General features: G+C 54.1%; 8 protein-coding genes across 8 annotated transcripts; 3 read left to right on the plus strand and 5 right to left on the minus strand.

Moving 5' to 3' along the window:
- Positions 1–1,030: 1,030 nt before the first annotated feature.
- Positions 1,031–2,272, minus strand: fhpA (flavohemoprotein; the record flags this gene model as incomplete). Its single annotated transcript, XM_040852730.1, has 1 exon — positions 1,031–2,272. One exon carries the CDS (start codon positions 2,270–2,272, stop codon positions 1,031–1,033), a length of 1,242 nt encoding a protein of 413 aa, XP_040699451.1.
- An 831-nt stretch (positions 2,273–3,103) lies between these two features.
- ASPSYDRAFT_34552 (uncharacterized protein) lies at positions 3,104–6,712 on the plus strand (the record flags this gene model as incomplete). The annotated part of the gene is made up of 10 exons (XM_040845258.1): positions 3,104–3,418; positions 3,467–3,767; positions 3,824–4,197; positions 4,428–4,448; positions 4,546–4,834; positions 4,891–5,036; positions 5,090–5,818; positions 5,868–5,960; positions 6,015–6,402; positions 6,495–6,712. The coding sequence occupies 10 exons, from the start codon at positions 3,104–3,106 to the stop codon at positions 6,710–6,712; spliced, it is 2,874 nt and encodes a 957-aa protein (XP_040699452.1).
- Positions 6,713–7,450: 738 nt separating this feature from the next.
- ASPSYDRAFT_48859 (alpha/beta hydrolase family esterase) lies at positions 7,451–8,600 on the plus strand. The gene has a single exon (XM_040847719.1). It carries the CDS (start codon positions 7,518–7,520, stop codon positions 8,340–8,342), a length of 825 nt encoding a protein of 274 aa, XP_040699453.1. The 5' UTR covers positions 7,451–7,517; the 3' UTR covers positions 8,343–8,600.
- Positions 8,601–9,509: 909 nt separating this feature from the next.
- ASPSYDRAFT_158407 (putative xylosidase/glycosyl hydrolase) lies at positions 9,510–11,069 on the plus strand (the record flags this gene model as incomplete). The annotated part of the gene is made up of 1 exon (XM_040842727.1): positions 9,510–11,069. The coding sequence occupies one exon, from the start codon at positions 9,510–9,512 to the stop codon at positions 11,067–11,069; it is 1,560 nt and encodes a 519-aa protein (XP_040699454.1).
- Positions 11,070–11,095: 26 nt separating this feature from the next.
- Positions 11,096–12,334, minus strand: ASPSYDRAFT_48860 (uncharacterized protein). Its single transcript, XM_040847720.1, has one exon. The coding sequence runs from the start codon at positions 12,212–12,214 to the stop codon at positions 11,228–11,230; it is 987 nt and encodes a 328-aa protein (XP_040699455.1). The 5' UTR covers positions 12,215–12,334; the 3' UTR covers positions 11,096–11,227.
- An 863-nt stretch (positions 12,335–13,197) lies between these two features.
- ASPSYDRAFT_48862 (putative GPI anchored protein) lies at positions 13,198–14,457 on the minus strand. The gene has a single exon (XM_040847721.1). It carries the CDS (start codon positions 14,197–14,199, stop codon positions 13,675–13,677), a length of 525 nt encoding a protein of 174 aa, XP_040699456.1. The 5' UTR covers positions 14,200–14,457; the 3' UTR covers positions 13,198–13,674.
- A 720-nt stretch (positions 14,458–15,177) lies between these two features.
- ASPSYDRAFT_60563 (anoctamin family protein) lies at positions 15,178–17,606 on the minus strand (the record flags this gene model as incomplete). The annotated part of the gene is made up of 4 exons (XM_040849867.1): positions 15,178–16,875; positions 16,932–17,226; positions 17,293–17,446; positions 17,510–17,606. 4 exons carry the CDS (start codon positions 17,604–17,606, stop codon positions 15,178–15,180), a joined length of 2,244 nt encoding a protein of 747 aa, XP_040699457.1.
- Positions 17,607–17,647: 41 nt separating this feature from the next.
- ASPSYDRAFT_420292 (uncharacterized protein) lies at positions 17,648–18,818 on the minus strand. The gene has a single exon (XM_040846389.1). It carries the CDS (start codon positions 18,606–18,608, stop codon positions 17,835–17,837), a length of 774 nt encoding a protein of 257 aa, XP_040699458.1. The 5' UTR covers positions 18,609–18,818; the 3' UTR covers positions 17,648–17,834.
- Between the last annotated feature and the right edge of the window lie 6 nt (positions 18,819–18,824).

An 18,824-nucleotide genomic window follows, 5' to 3' on the forward strand; every position in this document is an offset into this window, starting at 1 on the left:
GGTTCCCTTCCCCCGCCATCCAATCCATGCCACGACCCCAACTCGGGATTCGAATCGCCTCAAACCCCGACCGGCCAACCATTTCGGTTCTGGTGCTGCTGACGCCGGTATCGTCGTGGATCTGACAGGATCAGACAGGATCTCACAGATAGAGACGGGGGTGTTCGTGCCAGCGCCGTGGGTCGTGATCCGAGCTGATCGCCGCGATGTGACGGCGGCCGTTGGATGGAGAATACGGTATTGGAGATCAGCGACCTGCCTAAACGTCAAGCCGGCAGTCTATATATACATCGGCAAGCCGTCTCGGGTCAATGAGCGGGGTTGTTCCCTCGTATCCAGCAGTCACTGAGGTACATAGTCGGTCTGCTTTGACGCTGTCCCGGTGGACAGACAGATTGGACTGGTGAGTCTGATCTGATCTGGCCGAGTCATCTTGACTGAAGTTCGGTCGGACATATCATCGCTGTCCAGAGATGTCATGCAAGCTTGATAGAACTAGACATGCAGTATTGTAGAATCTGGTCGAAGTGTTGCTGTTGTTGTTAAGTTCACTCCATGCGTTGTTGACGGTTGACACACTGCATAACTGCATAACTACATAACATTGTATAAGTTATGCATTTCCACACTCGCTCACCGGGACCACCCGCATATCCGACCCGGTGGCTCCCGGTCGGTCAAATACGCCAGCCAATCAGAAGCAGTGGTTACTCAGCTCGGCCGACGCGAATTTCTCGGCGTAAACACATCGATCATATGCAGAGAAAAAAAAAAAAAAAAAGAGGCACAAACAATCGAATTGATCAATTAAAGAGCGGGGATTGGCTAGCCAAGGGCGGCCCTGTGTCTAATTACATAACAGCTCGGGACAGTCCGTAGCGAAAGCAAAAAAAGCCTAAAAAAAAACTGAAAAAAAAAAGGACTAAAAAAAGAAAGGAGAATTCTTGGATATCATTACTCTGTACAAAATATTCGTTCGTGAATCATTCGCGAATCATGGATGACTTCATCTTCGTCATTGGTTAGCTGGTTATACACCGCCCGTTCCGAAGAGCTCCATGTGCACACGCGGCTCGTCCACGCCCTGCGCAACCAGCGCCTTCTTGGTCTCTAGCATGAACCCCGTCGGCCCGCAGACGTAGTACTCTGTCTTGCTGTTGTCGATGAACAGGTCCTTAGAGCTGTCGAGCTTGGACAGGTCGACTCGCCCGGCATGCGTGTAGCTCTCGCCCTGCTTGTCGGTCTCGGTGGGACTCGTCAGGAAGTAAGTGGTGGATAGGTTGGACAGAGTCTTGGAGAGGGACTGCAGGTGGTCCTGGAATGCGCGCGAGGCAGATGTGTGTGCGCCGTGGATGAAGTGGACAGGCCGTGTGTTTTGGCCTTCCAGCGCGGTCAGGCTGTTCACCATGGAGGTGAGTGGGGTGAGGCCGACGCCGGCGGAGATCAGGACGAGCGGGTGCGACGCGGTCGGGGTGTCGAGGTGGAAGTCGCCGTAAGGGTGCGACAGCTTGACGGTGTCGCCGACCTGCACGGCGTCGTGCAGGATGTTGGACACGTAGCCTGGATGCGCGGGTGCGTTGGGATCCGCCGGGTTGAGGCCTGGGTCCTTGCGCACGCTGATGCGGTAGTATGTTGGCTGGGGCTGGTCGCTGAGCGAATACTGGCGGCACTGGGCGTGGTTGAGCTGGGGCACGGGGACCTGGATAGAGACGTACTGGCCCGGGAGGAACGAGGGCAAGGCCTCGCCGTCGACGGGCTCCAGGTAGAACGAGGTGATCACGTCCGACTCGGGCTCCTTGCGGGCGACGCGGAACTCGCGGAAGTCGGTCCAGCCGTTGGCGGCCTTGTACAGGTCGGCCTCCTTGCTGATCATGAGGTTGGCCAGCTGCCAGTACGCCGTGGCCCAGGCGTCGAGCAGCGGCGGCGTGAGGGCATCGCCGAGGACCTGGCCCATGGCCTCGAGCAGGAACTTGCCGACGATCTGGTAACCCTCGGGCTGGATGCAGAGCGAGGCATGCTTGTGGCAGATGCGCTCGACGGCTGGGGAGAGCACGCCCAGGTCGTCAATATACGTAGCGTAGGCGAAGAGAGCGCCGGCGAGGGCACGGGGCTGATGCCCGTTGGCCTTGTTGGAGGCATTGAAGACGGTCTGCAGCTCGGGGTGGGCATTCAGCATGTTATTGTAGAAGACAGTAGTGATGGTTTCCCCGTGCTGCTGGAGGACAGGCACGGTGGCCTTGATGAGCGGGATCTGTTCCGGCGAGAGAGACATGGTTGAGTAGCGATTGACTTTGGGGAATCGTGGTTCAGAAAACTTACGCTGCGTGAGGATGAATCATGATATTTATACTATCTCCCCAGGCCGAGAAAGACCCGAGACCGCACAATCCCGACCACATGGCGTGGTCCCAGCTGGATTTCTCCGCGGAAGAAAAGCCTGGAGCGTGGAGCCATACAATGCAGCTGATTGCCTGCAGTTTAGGGCAGAGAAGCGGCAAACTGGGGCAGAGAAGCGACAAACCGGCGGGGATGAACGCTGATAATGCAGGCCATTAAAAATGTTGCAATTTGATAGGTTGCACTCGATAGGTTGCAGTGGTTGCACTGGTTGCCATTGATAGGGTTGCGCCAACTGGTTGGTTCAATGGTCTTGATAGAGGGTTCGTCTTATCGCTCGACGAATGGCGCGGCCCGAAGAACAAAGAACGATATGGACTCTTAAAACGAATCACAGTTGATTAGATCAGACTGCTCGAGTACTTTGAACTATTGCAGACAAGGCTGCACGGCTTCCGCTCGTTTCCGTCCATCTTGACGTCGTCCATACACGGTTCACTGCGCCACTACATCGACATTGGCCGAATCTACCTCCATCTCGTTCAATGCCACTGGAAACAATTTCCAGACCACTTTGCAGCGTTTCAGCCAGCCCAAGAGCCTCAAGCGGCCAGGCCAGTCATGACGTGGGTAATCACAACAAAGACCGCGTACTATAAAAGCAGCTGCGGGTTCGCACCAGATGAAAGCCGAACACTAGAACCTGCAATTCAGCATCATTATCAGATCAGATCAGATCAGAACAGATCAGCAATAGATCAGCAACATGCGCATGCCAAGGGTCTTTGGCCGCCAGGGAGAACCCCCCGTGGTGCGCCCTAACGGCAACCAGCTGCCCATGCTGCATCTGGCCGACACCGTGCGCAACAACTTCATCGCGACTGCTGGCGAGTTCGTCGGCACATACCTCTTCCTCTTCTTCTCCTTTGCGGGCACCCAGGTCGCAAACACCCCGAAGCCGGTCGATGGCGCGCCGCCCAATACCCCGGCCCTGCTCTACTCTTCCCTAGCCTTTGGCTTCTCCTTGACCGTCAACGTCTGGGCCTTTTATCGAGTGACTGGAGGGCTCTTCAACCCAGCTGTAAGTCTGCCGAACATTACTGTGGGGCAAGCCAACTAATGGATCAAGGTAACCCTGGCGCTATGTCTCGTCGGCGGAATGCCAGTCGTCCGCGGCCTGTTCGTCTTCGCGGCACAGCTCATCGGCGGCATTGCTGCTGCTGGTGTCGTCAGTGCTTTATTCCCCGGTGACCTCAACGTTGCGACACGGCTCGGAGGCGGCGCATCGATCTCGCAGGGCCTCTTCATCGAGATGTTCCTGACAGCACAGCTGGTCTTTGTGATCATCATGCTGGCAGTGGTCAAGCACAAGTCGACATTCCTGGCGCCCGTCGCCATCGGCCTTGCATTCTTCGTGACAGAAATGATTGGTACCTTTTTCCTTCCTATAAGTTATTATTGATTATGTCCGTTCTAACTATATCAGGCGACTACTACACCGGCGGCTCGCTGAATCCCGCGCGCTCTCTCGGCCCCGACGTGATCAACCGCTCGTTCCCTGGCTACCACTGGATCTACTGGATCGGCCCGCTGCTGGGATCGCTGCTCGCCTGCGGCTTCTACTACTTCCTGCGCCTGTTCTCGTACGAGTCCGTCAACCCGGGCCAGGACTTTAACGAGTGGGAAGCCAAGATGGGGCCTGGCTCGTGGGACTCGATGCAGGGGCGCACATACTCGGACACGACGACCTTGAACCGGGGCGTGTCGCCGCGGGGCGAGCGCAATATTCATAATGGTGTGAGCAGCGATAACAATCACACCACGCCTCCGAATCCGCAGCCTGCGCTCGGGGCGGAGCAGGTGTAGTCTGTTTCACTAGTGGTGGTTGTTATCTGTGCGTTACTGCGTGGGATACCAAGTCAAATCGTCAATACTGTACTTATAATTGCAATGCTGTATGTACTGTTACGTTGTATATTTATCTACCTAGCAATATACTGTATTCTCATCTAAACTTGGAGATGAACACTCCGGAGTACTGCGTAGTTGTACTTGTAGGGTGTCAACGTCTTTGTCTTCATCCTCTGCAGATCCTCCCACTATCGAGCTTGGTGAGCGCATATCTGCCAATCACAAGTGCCGCTGGAGTGGAGTTCTTCATGCGAAGAGCATCCGCCAATCAGATTCATCATACTGCCCGGAGAACAGTCCCATGCTGATCGCTGGTTCGATCGTTGCGCCGATCCTATCCCCACCGGACCCGCTCCTGGCTTGGCAGGGATGCGCGTGCGGAGAATGAACGAAGTGATCTCCTCGATGACGAGAACGAGAATCCGATCTTCATCTCTTCCAATTCTCTTCCCCTTCCGCCCTCTGTCAGACCATCTTGCACTGCAGTACCGAGCCACGCGACGCAGACTGCAAATGGGCGAGATGCACAGCGCAACCCCTGTCGCCGCGCCCGACCTGGGCGACGCGCACGACCAGGAATTGCTGGGTAGGCTCGCGCGCCGCCACTCCTGTGCAGTGGACAGTCGCTAACAAGCATGGCAGCGAAAATGGGCTACAAGCAGGAGCTGCGCCGCCAGTACTCGACGGTGCAGATTTTCGCGGTCGCATTCAGCATTATGGGGCTGGTCCCCTCGATCGCGTCGACGATTGCGTTCTCCCTGCCTGCTGGACCGGCGGGGATGATCTGGGTATTTCTCTCTACTAGATTTTTGCATTTGTTAGAGGCTAAATGGTTGCTTAGGGCTGGTTCACGGCCAGCATATTAATCTTCTTCGTTGGCCTGGCCATGGCCGATATGGCCTCTGCGATGCCCACAGCCGGCGGTCTATACTGGTGGACGCACTACTTCGCCGGGCAGAAGTGGAAGAACCCGCTTAGTTTCCTGGTCGGATACAGCAACACCCTCGGCTTAATCGGCGGAATCTGCTCGGTGGATTATACGCTCTCCCTCCTGATCTTGGCCTGCATCTCGATCGCCCGCGACGGCACCTGGAGCGCATCCAACGGCACCATCTACGGGCTGTACGCCGGCCTGATCCTCGTCCACGGCACCTGCACCATCCTCGCCAGCAACATCATGCCGCGCATCCAGACGCTCTGTATCTATATCAACGTCGCCATTGTAATCGCCACTGTCGTCGCCCTGCCCGCGGGCAAGGTCGCGCGCGGGGGCACCCTCAACTCGGCGCACTACGTCTTCACGCACGTCGATAACCTCAGCAACTGGCCGATCGGGTGGAACTTTGTGCTTGCGTTCCTCTCGCCAATCTGGGCGATCGGGTTCTTTGACTCGTGCGTGCATATGAGCGAGGAGGCGATGCATGCGGCGCGCGCAGTGCCGAGGGGTATCCTCTTCAGCGCGGGCAGCGCGTGTGTTTTGGGCTTCTTGATCCTCAGTGTTATTGCGGCCGTTATGGATCCTAATGTGAATAATACTGCTAGTACGGTTTTTGGGCAGCCGATGGCGCAGGTACTCTTCACCTTTACCTCTCCCCCTCTTACTATACAATGTTAACAAGAGACAGATCTACTACGACGCCCTCGGCAAACGCGGCGCATTGGGCTTCATGGCTGTTCTCATCCTCATCCAGTTCCTCATCGGGCTTTCCTTGGTACATCCTATCCTATCCTATCCTATCTTTCTCAGACGCAACTAACAAGATCAGATCATAGCAGCCTCGCGACAAGTGTTCGCCTTCGCGCGCGACCACGCCCTCCCCTTCTCGCCCATCCTGCGCAAAATCACAACCTACAGCATCATCCAGCAACAACCCATAAACGCCATCCTCTTCCTCGCGGGAATCTGCATAATATTCGGCCTGCTCGCACTAATCAACAGCGTCGCCGCAAACGCGCTGTTCTCGCTCTTCGTCGCGAGTAACTACGTCGCGTGGGGGACGCCCATTCTCTGTCGATTAGTCTGGAAATCGAGATTCATACCCGGGGAATTTTACACGGGCAAGGCGTTTAGTACGGGCATTGCCTGTGTTGCTGTGTCTTGGTTGGCGTTTGGGTTGGTGCTGAGTATGTTTCCGTCGGTTAAGGATCCGGGGCGTGAGTCTTCCTTTGCTTTGCTTCCCTACTTTCCCTCAACTTTACTTGTTTGTCGAGATTTGGATGTGTGGCTAACTAACTAACTACTACAGCCGCCGATATGAACTACACGGTCGTGCTGAACGGGTTCGTGTGGCTGGCGAGTATGCTGTACTACGTGGTGTATGCACGCAAGGTGTTTTCGGGCCCGCGCTCGACGATTGCCGAGGGAGAGGCTCCTTCGTCTTCTGGAACTGATGGACCTGATGGGTATGAGAAGGAGGCCGAGGTGGATAGAGCGCAGGGAAACGCAGAGAAGTCGGATATATAGATTAGACGAGGTGAGACTGGACTGGCTGTATTATAAGCAGGGTGTAGAGTCATTGTTTGTTCTTAATATATATAATTCTTAGACGAGTGTGTGGTAGTAGTAGTAGTGACTATATAGCCAGTACAACCAGTATAGTCCCATACTAGGTACTCACCCAGAAGGGGATATACTGAAAGGCTATAGTATGACTGCGAGGAACTTAAGTATTACCAGAAATGGAACAGCCAAAGGTTCTCTCCTACTGGCGTACCGGTGTCGAATACATTGCCAATGCCACTGCACATACACTGGCCAAGGGGGCGACAAGTGGAAGGGGTCAGGGTTGCAATATACCAAGGAATACGGCCCACCAGCAGCCGGTCCTATAGCAACTGATACGCCGCGCTGTTGCCTACGGAGTATGGAATTCATAGATGTCGTTGATCCTCGCGAGAAGTAACTAGTTATTGAAAAGTTTGATTTGCTAACCAGTGCGATTAATTTATCCCAAACGCTGGGCTGACGACATATTCAGGTATTTGAAATAGGCTAAACGCGACCCACAAACACTATGGATGATTTCCGGTTAAGTAACAATGTAACAAGAGGTTTACTGAAAGAGCGGGGGGTCTTTAGGGCTGGCCGACAGAAGTACCTGTGACGATGCAATTTAGTTGAAACAAGTGGCCTGGCAGCCACTCCGCGATATACAATGACCCTGAAGGGAAGCCAGATATAATAAAGTGCCGCTGACCATTCGCATAGTTCATCATCCTGAGCAACTAGTTCCAGCCTTGAATTTCCTCACTCCATTGATCTCAACACCATGCCGTACAGACGGAGCACTCTTATCCTCACCGTCGCCCAATGCGCATTGCTCGCTGCGGCCGCCAGCTCTTCAGGGTGTGGCACGACCCCTTCTATAGGCAGCGGACCCAATCAAGCAGATGTCAATGGGCAAGCACGCGATTATATTCTCCAACTCCCTGAAAACTACGATTCGAGTAATCCATACAAGCTTGTTATTGGATACCACTGGCTGGACGGTTCAATGGACACCGTTGTGGACGGCAGTTTCTACGGCCTTGCACCACTTGCTGCAGACTCGACCATCTTCGTTGCTCCTCAGGGGCTCAATGCCGGATGGGCAAATACCAACGGGGACGACCTTACCTTTACAGATCAGATCCTCGACGCGATCCAATCCAACTTCTGCATCGACCAGGACCGCATCTTTGCTACAGGCTGGAGCTACGGCGGCGCCATGAGCTATTCCGTTGCCTGCTCACGCGCAGACGTCTTTCGCGCTGTTGCGGTCATGTCTGGCGCGGAACTGAGTGGCTGTGACGGCGGAAGTGACCCTATAGCGTACTTTGGCCAGCATGGTATCAGCGACGATGTGCTGCCAATCGACTCCGGCCGGCAGCTGCGCGATCACTTTGTGGAGGTCAATGGCTGCGACGCTGCGGATCCTGAGGAACCAGCGCCTGGTAGTGGAACTCATAGTACTACGGATTATACTGGTTGCTCTGAGGGCCACCCTGTTGAGTGGGTTGCTTTTGATGGAGGCCACGTCCCTACGCCCTCTGATGCTGGATCTTCGGATTCCTTCACCCCAGGCCTTATTTGGGATTTCTTCTCGCAGTTCTAAGCTGGAGCAGCTTGTTCTACAATTTTGGTTCCTTGGACGCGAATGCTGTTATACATAGTATCACTACCATTTTGTCCCCTTTCAGTGATTGGAACGCTGCGAGTTTATTCCCAAGTTTATTATTCTGTTTCAGTAGCTCGATTTCAACTATCATGTAGTGGCTTTTGGACTATTCTCGATATTATCCAAATGAATATCCACCAGACTGCGGCAGCATTCGCACGCTCGCGGCCATGGATGTAACCTGATATCTACATACCTACATGCCCCGACGTATATTGATTGCCGCTGCAACATGGGCTCCTAGACAATAAGTAGAAAATATGATACATCTTCGTGCGATAGCGAGTCATGCACATGATGGATATCAACATAGTCCAGAGAACCCAAGCCAAAATGCGCCAGACCTGTGCTCCCCTGCTCCCTCCGCGATGATGACTGCCATTGGTATCGTTACTCACTCTGACAAATTACATCTGACTCATGTACCTAACCGAGTAGTAACTTTATAGCCTCATGGCAATGGTCAAGGCAATAGTCAACAGTGGTTCCGCGTTGGTAAAGGATGGCCCGAGGATTCACACGGCGTGAGAATCAGCCTGAAGAAGTCGGACTCCGCTTGTTCTGCCTAAACATTCGCTGCAGGTGGAGACAGGGGCATGTCAACTAATGCCTTGGGAGTCAATGGCTGGTTCCGTAGGGCCAATGGTTCGCAACTTTTGCCGAAGATCGTCGCAGCCTGCAGGAAATTGCGGGATAGTGTGGAGGGCAAGAGGCCTAGGCGCGACTACAACTCCACTGCGATATCATGCACACTTGATCGAGGAAACATCACCTATAACAATCCTTGCAAGGGTGCCAAACATGGTATTAGGCCAGCGGGGCCCCGCGACAACCTCGTCCGTGTTGAGAATGGAAGACAACGTTGCACGAGAGAACCTCCTATAGCGCGTATTTTATTGGGCGCCCTTTAGTCTCGGTTAATAGAATGAATTCTCGTGTACTGCCTGCAAGGAGCCCCTGCTGAATTTACCGAGACGGCCCCCGCGTTTGAATCAGACAGAGGATAGTTCTATATCAGGGCGGGCGACTACCAAGCGGATTTCATAATCGTGCTACTATCTTATTCTGCTCTGGAGTTGAATTCGGACTATTTGACAGCTCACCATGTTGTCTACACTGGCAATCACCGTCGCCTTTCTCACTGGAGTCGGGCGAGGTGATACGACACTACAGCAGCAACCCGTGATATGGGAAGATCTTGCAGACACAGATGTGTTTCGAGTGAATGATACCTTCTATTACTCGGCTTCCACTATGCATTACTCCCCCGGAGCTCCAATCCTGTCAAGCAAGGACCTTGTTCACTGGGAGTTCATCGGGCACAGCGTCCCCACGCTTGACTGGGGTCCGAAGTATTCTCTCCAAGATGGCTCGGCATACGTTCAAGGGATTTATGCATCGACGCTTCGATCGCGTCCAAGCGATGGACAGTGGTTCTGGGTCGGATGCGTTGAGCATGGCAGCTCATACGTCTACACTGCGTCAGACCCAACTGGGGACTGGACCCAACTATCCCAGATCTCCGATGAATGCTATTATGACTGCGGTCTCCTGTTTGACGAGGATGAAACGCCTTATGTTGCCTATGGGAGCTCTGAAATCAAGGTGGCCCAGTTGTCTGATGACTTAAAGAGCCAGGTTAGCGCTGAGTCTGTCTATACTTACGACAACAGCGCCGAAGGGAGCCGGATGTACAAGGTTGACGGTACTTACTACATCCTCAACATCGATCCTTCGTCTAGGATTCAGTATGCACTGAAGTCGGACAGCCCTTTTGGGCCCTACGACTCGGCTATAGTATCTAACAGCCCGGCCTGCCCTTCGGACGTCGGCGATCCTCCTCACCAGGGTGGGATCGTGGATGATGGCCAAGGCAACTGGTATTATATGGCGTTCTGTGACTCGTACCCTGGTGGACGGGTGCCTGTCCTGGCTCCTATCGAGTTCAACGACCAAGGGTTTCCGCAATTAGCTGATATCAATACGTGGCCTTCCAGTGTAACGGTGCCCCTGGACGAGGTCCCCACGCCAGATTTCAGCTACACAGACTCATTCGCGGGTAGCAGTTTGAGTGCGCAATGGGAATGGAACCACAACCCAGACACTAGTGCATACAGCGTGGATAACGCGCTAACACTGAACACGGTCACTGTAACCGACGACCTATATCTGGCCCGGAACACTCTTACCCATCGTGCTCTAGGACCCAGCAGTGCTGCTACAATCGAGCTTGATTTTAGCAACATGCAGTCTGGGGACCGCGCAGGGCTTGTGATGCTGCGTGATATCTCCGCCTGGGTCGGCGTAATTGACAATGGCGATAGCAGGGTAGTGGGTGTCTGGAAGGGTCTTACTATGACATCGCAAGACGGCGGCGGCTGGTCAACTGCGGATACCGGTTCGTTGGAGACGTCCGAGGACGTTGGTAGCTCGACTGAGATGATCTACCTTCGTGCCTGGGCCAATTTCAGGCCTTCGTCTGACAAGTCTGTGCAGTTTTCATACTCGACTGATGGCACTACGTTCTTGGATATCGGCTCGCCGTTTGTTATGGGGACTGAGTGGCCGTTCTTTATGGGCTACCGGTATGGCATCTTCAACTTTGCGACGGAGGCACTTGGTGGTAGTGTGAAGGTATCAAGTTTTACTATGGAGGCAGTCTGATACACTGAGAATACAAAGATGTGGGGTTGTGTTTACTGTTGACTGTGAATCGCATTGACTTCTATACTGCAAGCCATAGGGTGTAGTTCGTCAAATCAAGTCTCTTGCCAATTTTCACTCTTATTGTATACTAAATACTCAGGACTAACAGAATTCGCCTATGCGTTCAGTGTCAGCACACCCGGCCTCCAAGGCTGGGTGTTGTAGTCCCCATTCGCGCTTGGGTCTTTGCCCTGGTACAGGAGCTGCAAGTTGCACGGATCAACAGGGTTTGTCTGATCAGGGCCACTGCGAACCAAATCACCGTGGCTAATGTCATTCGTCCAGGTGGCGCCGCTGTTCGCCTTTCCAGCAAAGGGCTGGTCCTCAGTTGAGCCCTGCGATGTCCACTCGCCTCCGAGACTATCAGCCACGAAAGAGCGGAAATAGCGTCCCTCGGATCCAATGGCCTCCACAATCATCAGGTACTGGTTCTGGCCGTCCACGGTGTAGACCTGGACCGCTTCGAAGAGGTTATTGGAGGTATCGCTCATGATCTCCTCGAAGTCAGTGCCGAAATCACCCGGGAAGTTGTCAATGGGCATGCTGGCACGGTAGATTTTGCCATTGTCGCCAGCGAAGAATAGATACATATTCGTATCATCTCCAATCACCGTTTGATCAATCGCTCCGGTGTCAGAGCCGGTGATGGTTCCAGAGAAGAGGGCCTCTTCCGACGACCACCCGTTGGCGTCTGTAGGATCGCTTGATGTACGGTAGCTGAATGCAGTCGACCCCCACTGGTAGGCCAGGATCCAAATGTCCTTTGGCGAAAAGTAGAAGAGCGTTGGGGCAACGGCGGCGAAATCCATCGCGTTCTGGCTTGCAGAGGCCATCTCAGACCACTCTGAAAATGCGCCAAAGACCATCGATCCGTAATTGCCACCTTCGTCTGCAGTAGACGCATAGACAATGTGCTGACCATTCGAGACAACGGCGGTGAAGTCCTTCAGAGCTGTCTGGCCAGCTGCAGGATCAGCCAAGGCATCGGTTGATGTCCAGCTGTAGGTTGAGGGGAGGCTGCACGCGGCCATGACGCCTGGAATTGAGAGAAGCGACACGACTGCGGACGGCAGAAAAGAACTTTTCATCTTGGAGAGAATCATGGCGATAGTAAACAGTCAACAAAAAGAAAAGACTGTTGTTGATAGACGGGAGCAGGCTGGGCATCAACGCAGAAATTTTATCAAGTCTATATAACCCCTCCAGGGTCCAGCACTACTGAGACCGACGCAGTTGATGCGCTCTATGTCTCGCGTAGATTGCATTTAAATACCGCGTACTACATTAGGCTATTTGGCTGCGATGGTGCGTTTCAGGTTTCAGATTCAGATTCTCTGCAGAATTTGAATTAACCGATAATGATTGGCGACACGACACACGGCACTGATCTCCTGCTGTCGATCAGGAGGAAGTTGTTCTACCGTTTAGCCACGAGAAAGACGGAGTGGTTCATAATAGGCAATATTGCAGACTGGTCTTGTATAGATCGGTTGAAGACGAGGATGGTTCAGATGACAGTAACATGGCGTAGTCGTTGAGAAAATAGTCTGTCTGCTGGAAATCTTGAAAGAACAGAATATACATATATATATCATATAAGTAGTATAGAAGGCTGTTAATGCCAATGGGTATTTTATTTGGAGAATATATACCATTTTCGAAATATATATCTATTGACCTGTTTATGTTTACCATCTTTTACCAGACCAGTGGGACATATCCTGCCAGTCTATTTACTTATCGCGGTTACAAGTAACAACTTCAAGTTTTATTGAATTTTTATGAAAGTTAACCCGTTATTATGCTTATGAAGTATATATGGCATACACCGTCTGGATCCATTACGGAGCATATTCCTTAAAACAGCAACACGCCCCGACGGAACTCGAACCTCGGCATCGAACCGGTTAATGAAGCCCAAGAATCAAGAAACCGGTTAGGTTAATATAGATGAGAAATGACATGCGCCCAGACCCAAGCGGCTGGGGCCACTCCTTCAGACGCCACCGACGACTGTGAAACCAGCAGGCGAATTCCGGCTGTTTGTTTGTCTGAGTACACCGTAAAAGTAAGACAGTGTCACAGTAACAGGCCCGGATCGACGGCCAAGACGGCACAGAAGGTCCGACTCGTCAGACCAGGCCTGCGACCGTAAGGCAGAGAGGCTGTCGATCTCGAACGTCGTTTATTTCTCAAAGTTGGCGTCGTTTGGGGGCCAGGGCCCATGCGAGATGAAGAGACGATCTTCCTGTCTGGGGCCTTTTGTAGCTGCCCCGGTGGATGCGCGTTGCTTACGGTGATAGTCGTGTCAAATCATTACGGAAAGTGAAGCGAATATCCATATCTAACAATTCAATCGGATTCGATTCATTAGGCAGTAAATTGTGTGGTAAATGTAATCATATACATGCATTTGGGTGTATCATCTAAGGAGCGACATTCATACATTATGTACCATGCGAGATAACGCAGGTACGTGAGGTAAATAAAATAAACAAAACCGATCTATCCCTGAAACCGAAACAGGAAAAACGAAAAACAAGTCATGGAATGTTTTTCAAGTTTACAGGGCAGCAACAACACCCATCACGCCGACGAGACCAGCAACGCCCATGAAGGGAGTAGCATAGGCACCGCCGTCATCCGTGGGGCTGGCATCGTCGCCAGCGTCGGTGCTCGAGGGCTCAGCGGCCACTGAGCTGGTGATGGTCGCCTGTGTGGTGGTGGTCGAGCCCTCGGCGTCGGTGGTGGTGATGGCAGAGGTGAAGGTGGTAGGGGTGGCGCTGGCGCTGCCACTGCTGCTGCCAGAAGCACTTCCGCTTGAGCTGCCAGTGGGAGTGGCAGAGGCGCTGCTGTCTGAGCCGGTGATGCTGTCGAGGGCAGAGGTGCCACCGGTGGAGATGTCAGAGAGGATGGAGGAGGCCTCGGTGGGGATGGCGCCGCCGGACTCGGTGATGGAGTTGTAGATGCTGGTGGCCTCGTCGGGGATGTTCTCAATGCCAGAGGAAGCCTCGTTGATGATGTCGTTGAGGTCCTGGGCGCTGGTGAGCGCGGCGAGGAGGAGGGAGGAGGCAAGCATGAACTTCATTGTGGTGGTTGTGGTGGTAGTAGTGGTGAGTTGTATAGTGACAGAGTAGACAGAGAAGATAGATGAGATAGATGAGATAGTATGATTGAAATAAGGAGAAGAGCAGGGTATTTAACTGTTGATGAACACGCCACAGCCTGCTTGCCACTCGCGATCCCCGGGCTGGTTCCCTCATTCACACGCACTCCACAGGACGCTGAGCCCTGTGGGCCCGTGGGGCTCTCGCCTGGGAAGGAAATTGTTAATTGCCCGTCGCCGAGCTGCCGATCTAATTTTAGCTGCTGCTAGACTTTTCTAGTCCCTGTGGACGCCTTTGCGGCCTGTTGAGTGGCTCCCAGGATGGCCCGGCTGTCCACCGTCGCTCGCTGATGACGTTGCGCCCAGCAGTGATGCAAGACCGCAATATTTTGAGCAATCGTCAAGCGTCCAAAGTCACCGGCCTGGTAACCGGCGTTGCCCTGGCTCGAAATCTCGAAATTGGGGTGCCTGTGCCTGTGGTGGTGGCACAGCATGCGAACCGTGGAACAGATTCGCCTTCTTGCCTCCCAATTCCAGTGCACCAATTCCACGACCGCAACTGAACCAAGGCAACAGAAGAAGCTGAGTAAGAATTTAGCTGCCTAAGTGCGTCCACAAGCAACGGGAGCATGGGCGTCGCAATGCTTGTCGGCTCAGCCCGCAGGCGTGGACATGAATGGTGTCGCCAGTGTACAGCCTCAAGCTTCAAGCCAACTCAGCCAACAGCGATGGAAAATTATGAATCCTGTCAGTTCCACAGCCGAGTTGAGTCGCTGAGCTGAGTCGCTGAGCCTCATCTGATACATCCTGCACATTACGCGTCCCGGTGCTATTTGGGGGCCAGCCAGGCAGCCAGCCCTACATTGGCAATGCATAAGCCAGTTCACAGTCACACTTCACACACTTCAACGCAGGGTCTGAGTCTGAATTCTGTAGCCTGCAGCTAGACTAGTTAGTTAGTTACATCGCCTTCTCGCCCTTGGAGTCCTCGCCCGACCTGCCCAGGGCCTTGATGATGCGCACCCCGTCCTCCACCGCCGTCCCCGTCCAGAACCGCCGCTCCGAATCCAATGGAGCCTCACGGAGAACATCGTCGGACTGCGGGGACGGCGGATCGGTCGCACTAGTGTAGACGCTGACTCGGTCGCGGAAGCGCACTCGCAGCTTTCCATTGCTGTTGCTGCCGGTGCTGATGCCGCCGCGTGGAGGACTGCCTTTGCTGCTGCTGCTGCTGCCAGCCCCCCGAGCCACTTCCAGATATCCCTTGCGCATTGCATATCGCTTCGCCGCCTCTCGTCGCAGCACGCTGCCCATGATTTTGGACAGCCCCGTGCTCACCGCAAATTGCATGCCGAGATACGCCCACTCCGCAACCAGGATGGTCAGCAGGAACGACGACGCGCGGATCTCAGCCAGCCCGTCGCGGTACAGGTATACGATTGCCGCGGTCGACAGCGTGCCCAGCCAGGTGAGCACCTCCAGACCTTGCAGCGAGGGCCCGATCGAGTCCGACCGAATCGGCGGCGGGCGCTGGCACTCGAGACTGAGCTTGAAAAAGTCCCCGCGTAGCTCCAGCCAGTTGTTTAAGAGGAAGCCCAGCGCGACGAGCGGCCACGATGCCCCGAAGAGTGTGAGGTAGCCGAACTGCACGCACATCTCGAGGGTGTCTTCGTGGACGTTGTACTCGTCTGCGTCGGCCTCTCTGCGCACGCGCGAGAGAAAGGCGCTTTCGTCGGGCTCGTCGAAGAGGAGATTATTTGTCGCGTGCGAGGCCGCGCGCTTGCGGTGCTCGACGGCCTCCTTTTGGCTCTGGTAGTCGCGCCATTTCTGCCACACGATGCCCTTGACGTAGGGGTAGACGATCTCGCCGAGGAAGTCCAGCACCTGGCCCGTTAGCGTCAGGTAGATGACTTCCTGCTGCAGACGGCCGGGGTCGACTTCAAAGTCGAGCGGGTTGTTCTTTGCGGACTCGGGACTGCGGCGGAGATGGGCGACGTCGAGGTAGGGCACGATGGTGGCGCCGAACGGGACGTACACGAACGCCGTGAGCACGGTGGGGAGGAAGGCCGTGATGAAGTGCATCACGAACTGCTTCGCGGTCTGCGCGAGGTCATATTGGTCCTGCGTGCGGTAGTTCTCGTACTTGGTCAGTCTTGTCGCGATGGAGGTCAACAGCCCTGAGATGGAGGGCAGGAACAGCGAGAAGATGACCGTTGGTAGGAACTCGAGATAGCCCTGAAAGGAGCCCGTGTAGACTTCTGAGATGAACACTTCCATCGCAAAGGTAACCACGATCAAGCCCCCCAGGGCGGCTGCAGCAACGGACGCAAAGGGCACCAGCAGCAGCTGCCGGAGGAACTGTCGATATGGCGAGAACACCTGCACGGTCTGCCCTGTGATGGGATCCTTGACCTCCTTCTCCCAGACGTACTGCGTGCGAGTCACCTTTAGGGCTCCGACGCCCTTGACCTCCCACCGCAGACTCAGGTCCTTTTCGCGGATCTTCCAGTACTCAACAAAGACCATGGCCCAGAGACAGTTCCCAACAGCAAAAGTAATCGAATACGGGCCTAGATACCACCAGGTCACTGCTCCCCAGACAGCCGGGAAGACCAGGAAAGACGAGTACGACTGGATAAAGGCAAAGTAGAACGCAACCTAGAAAATCAGCATCCTCACACTAGTGGCCATATAACAGTGCTTTGATAACTCACCTTCTCGCCAAAAAGGGCCCGAATGGCATCGAGATCCTCAGCAGTCAGCAGGATCTTCTTGCTCCATTTCCGCAGCAACTCGGCATTGGCCTCCTGGTCGTGCAGCGGAAACGCCGACGCAATGTTCTTCCACTTGCGATGCCTGGGCGTGATATGAGCACCGCCCAGCTCCTTCTTCCACGTCACCGCATGGTATACCGACCGGAGGGCCTCGGCGGGAGTTTCGGCGTCTGCTATCGTGTCGTCGTCGCCGGCGGGGATTTCGTGGATGATGCCGTACAGCCAGTCCTTGACACTACACAACAATAACAACAACAGCAACAATCAGTATTGAGTTACAGAATCCGGAAAACAGACATACCGAGACTCGTATACCAGACTACCCAGATGCAGCCGTGGGACTCGGATGAAGACGAGAAGCGAGGCCCCGTGTCCATGCCGCACCTGCGTCTCGAGATGTGCTTCGTGGAGGTCGTGGATGAGCGACTCGAACTCCTCGATCGCTTTGGACGATTCTTTTGCTCGTTAGCAACGATAGGCTGGCTGGGACTGGGTCTGGGAGTCGGGGCCTGGCATACCGATCTCGTCGAATTGATAGTGCACGACCCAGTCGACGCCGAAGTTGTCGAGCTGGGGGGCCTGCTCTGCAGGCTTGTAGTCGGGCGTGAGACTCATTGAGGATGAAAAGAGATGAGCATTTTTTGCATTGGTAGGCAGGTAGGCAAGTAGAGGTGGTAGAATAGTAGAGTGGTAGAATAGATAGAGTGGTAGAGTAGAGATATAAGACAGAGAGGTGGGGAGTGCAAGGAGTCTCAGAGCAGGCGCTTCGACTTATTATTAGCCTGACTTTGCTTCTTCTGTCCGTATCCCTGGCAGACTGTGCAACGTATCCCCGTCCCAGAATCAATAATCCCCATAGGCGAAGAGGGAAGACGGGGTTAAGCTTGTCAGCCCTACAGGGCGCAGCCAATGCGCTTGATCTGTCATTCGCGGTGGGTTCGCTTCATTTCTCAGTATTCTGTTGCCTACGGAAGTCGGATATATTATTCTATCCTTCTCCATTCTCCATCCTCCTTGAGAGTTGAGAGTTGAGACTGTGTGTGACTGACTCAGGAATATGCGGGGAGTGCCATTTCCAGTAGAGACACGCCGATAGCACGCAGCTCGCGAACTCAACTCGCAGCAGACGAGGGCGGCACCTGCGGGCGACTCAGACTGGCGAGGAGCCCTCGCAGGCCAGCGAGCGAGAATGAGAATGCGGTCAGTCTGCAGAATCCTGCTGCCTGCGCCCTGGCTTGCGTCCCGATTGGGAGCTATACAAGCCGCACTCGGTGGGACGCGGTGGGGGGGCAAAGTGGACCTGTGGCGCAGATATTGTGTTCCAGCCAATGAAAATGACATATATGTCCCAATATTGGCCAGTACGGGGCATCCTTGCAGGCATACAACATTCTGGTTGCTCGTTGCGCTCCGGCGCTTCCATACAAGCCTTCTGCAGCAGATATAAGCCTGGATGGGATAACGGGATGAACCTTTCTCTGCTGCATCTGCTGCTGCACTGCAAATCCTCATCCTGCAAGTTGCTGCCTTACTGTATCTTACTGCTCGTGCATCGAGGAATCTCGAGGAATCAAGGGGGAGCAAGGTCGTCCACGGATCGACTGAGCTTCCTGACATTTATCTCGTCTCGTCTGTCTAGCTCACTCGCTTACTCGTTTGATCGTCTTGATCGTCTTGATCTTCTCCTTCTCGATCTCTAGCTATCTATATTAATTATCACCCATGTTAGCGACATTTGCTGAATCCATGGCCCGCCAGCTCTTCCCCGGGCAGAACCTGGCCTTTGGGCTCAGCCTGTTCCTGTTCACCTTCATGTTCATTCCAACGCTGGTC

The sequence above is a fragment of the Aspergillus sydowii genome (genome assembly GCF_001890705.1).
Source record: "Aspergillus sydowii CBS 593.65 unplaced genomic scaffold ASPSYscaffold_11, whole genome shotgun sequence".
NCBI lineage: Eukaryota > Fungi > Ascomycota > Eurotiomycetes > Eurotiales > Aspergillaceae > Aspergillus > Aspergillus sydowii.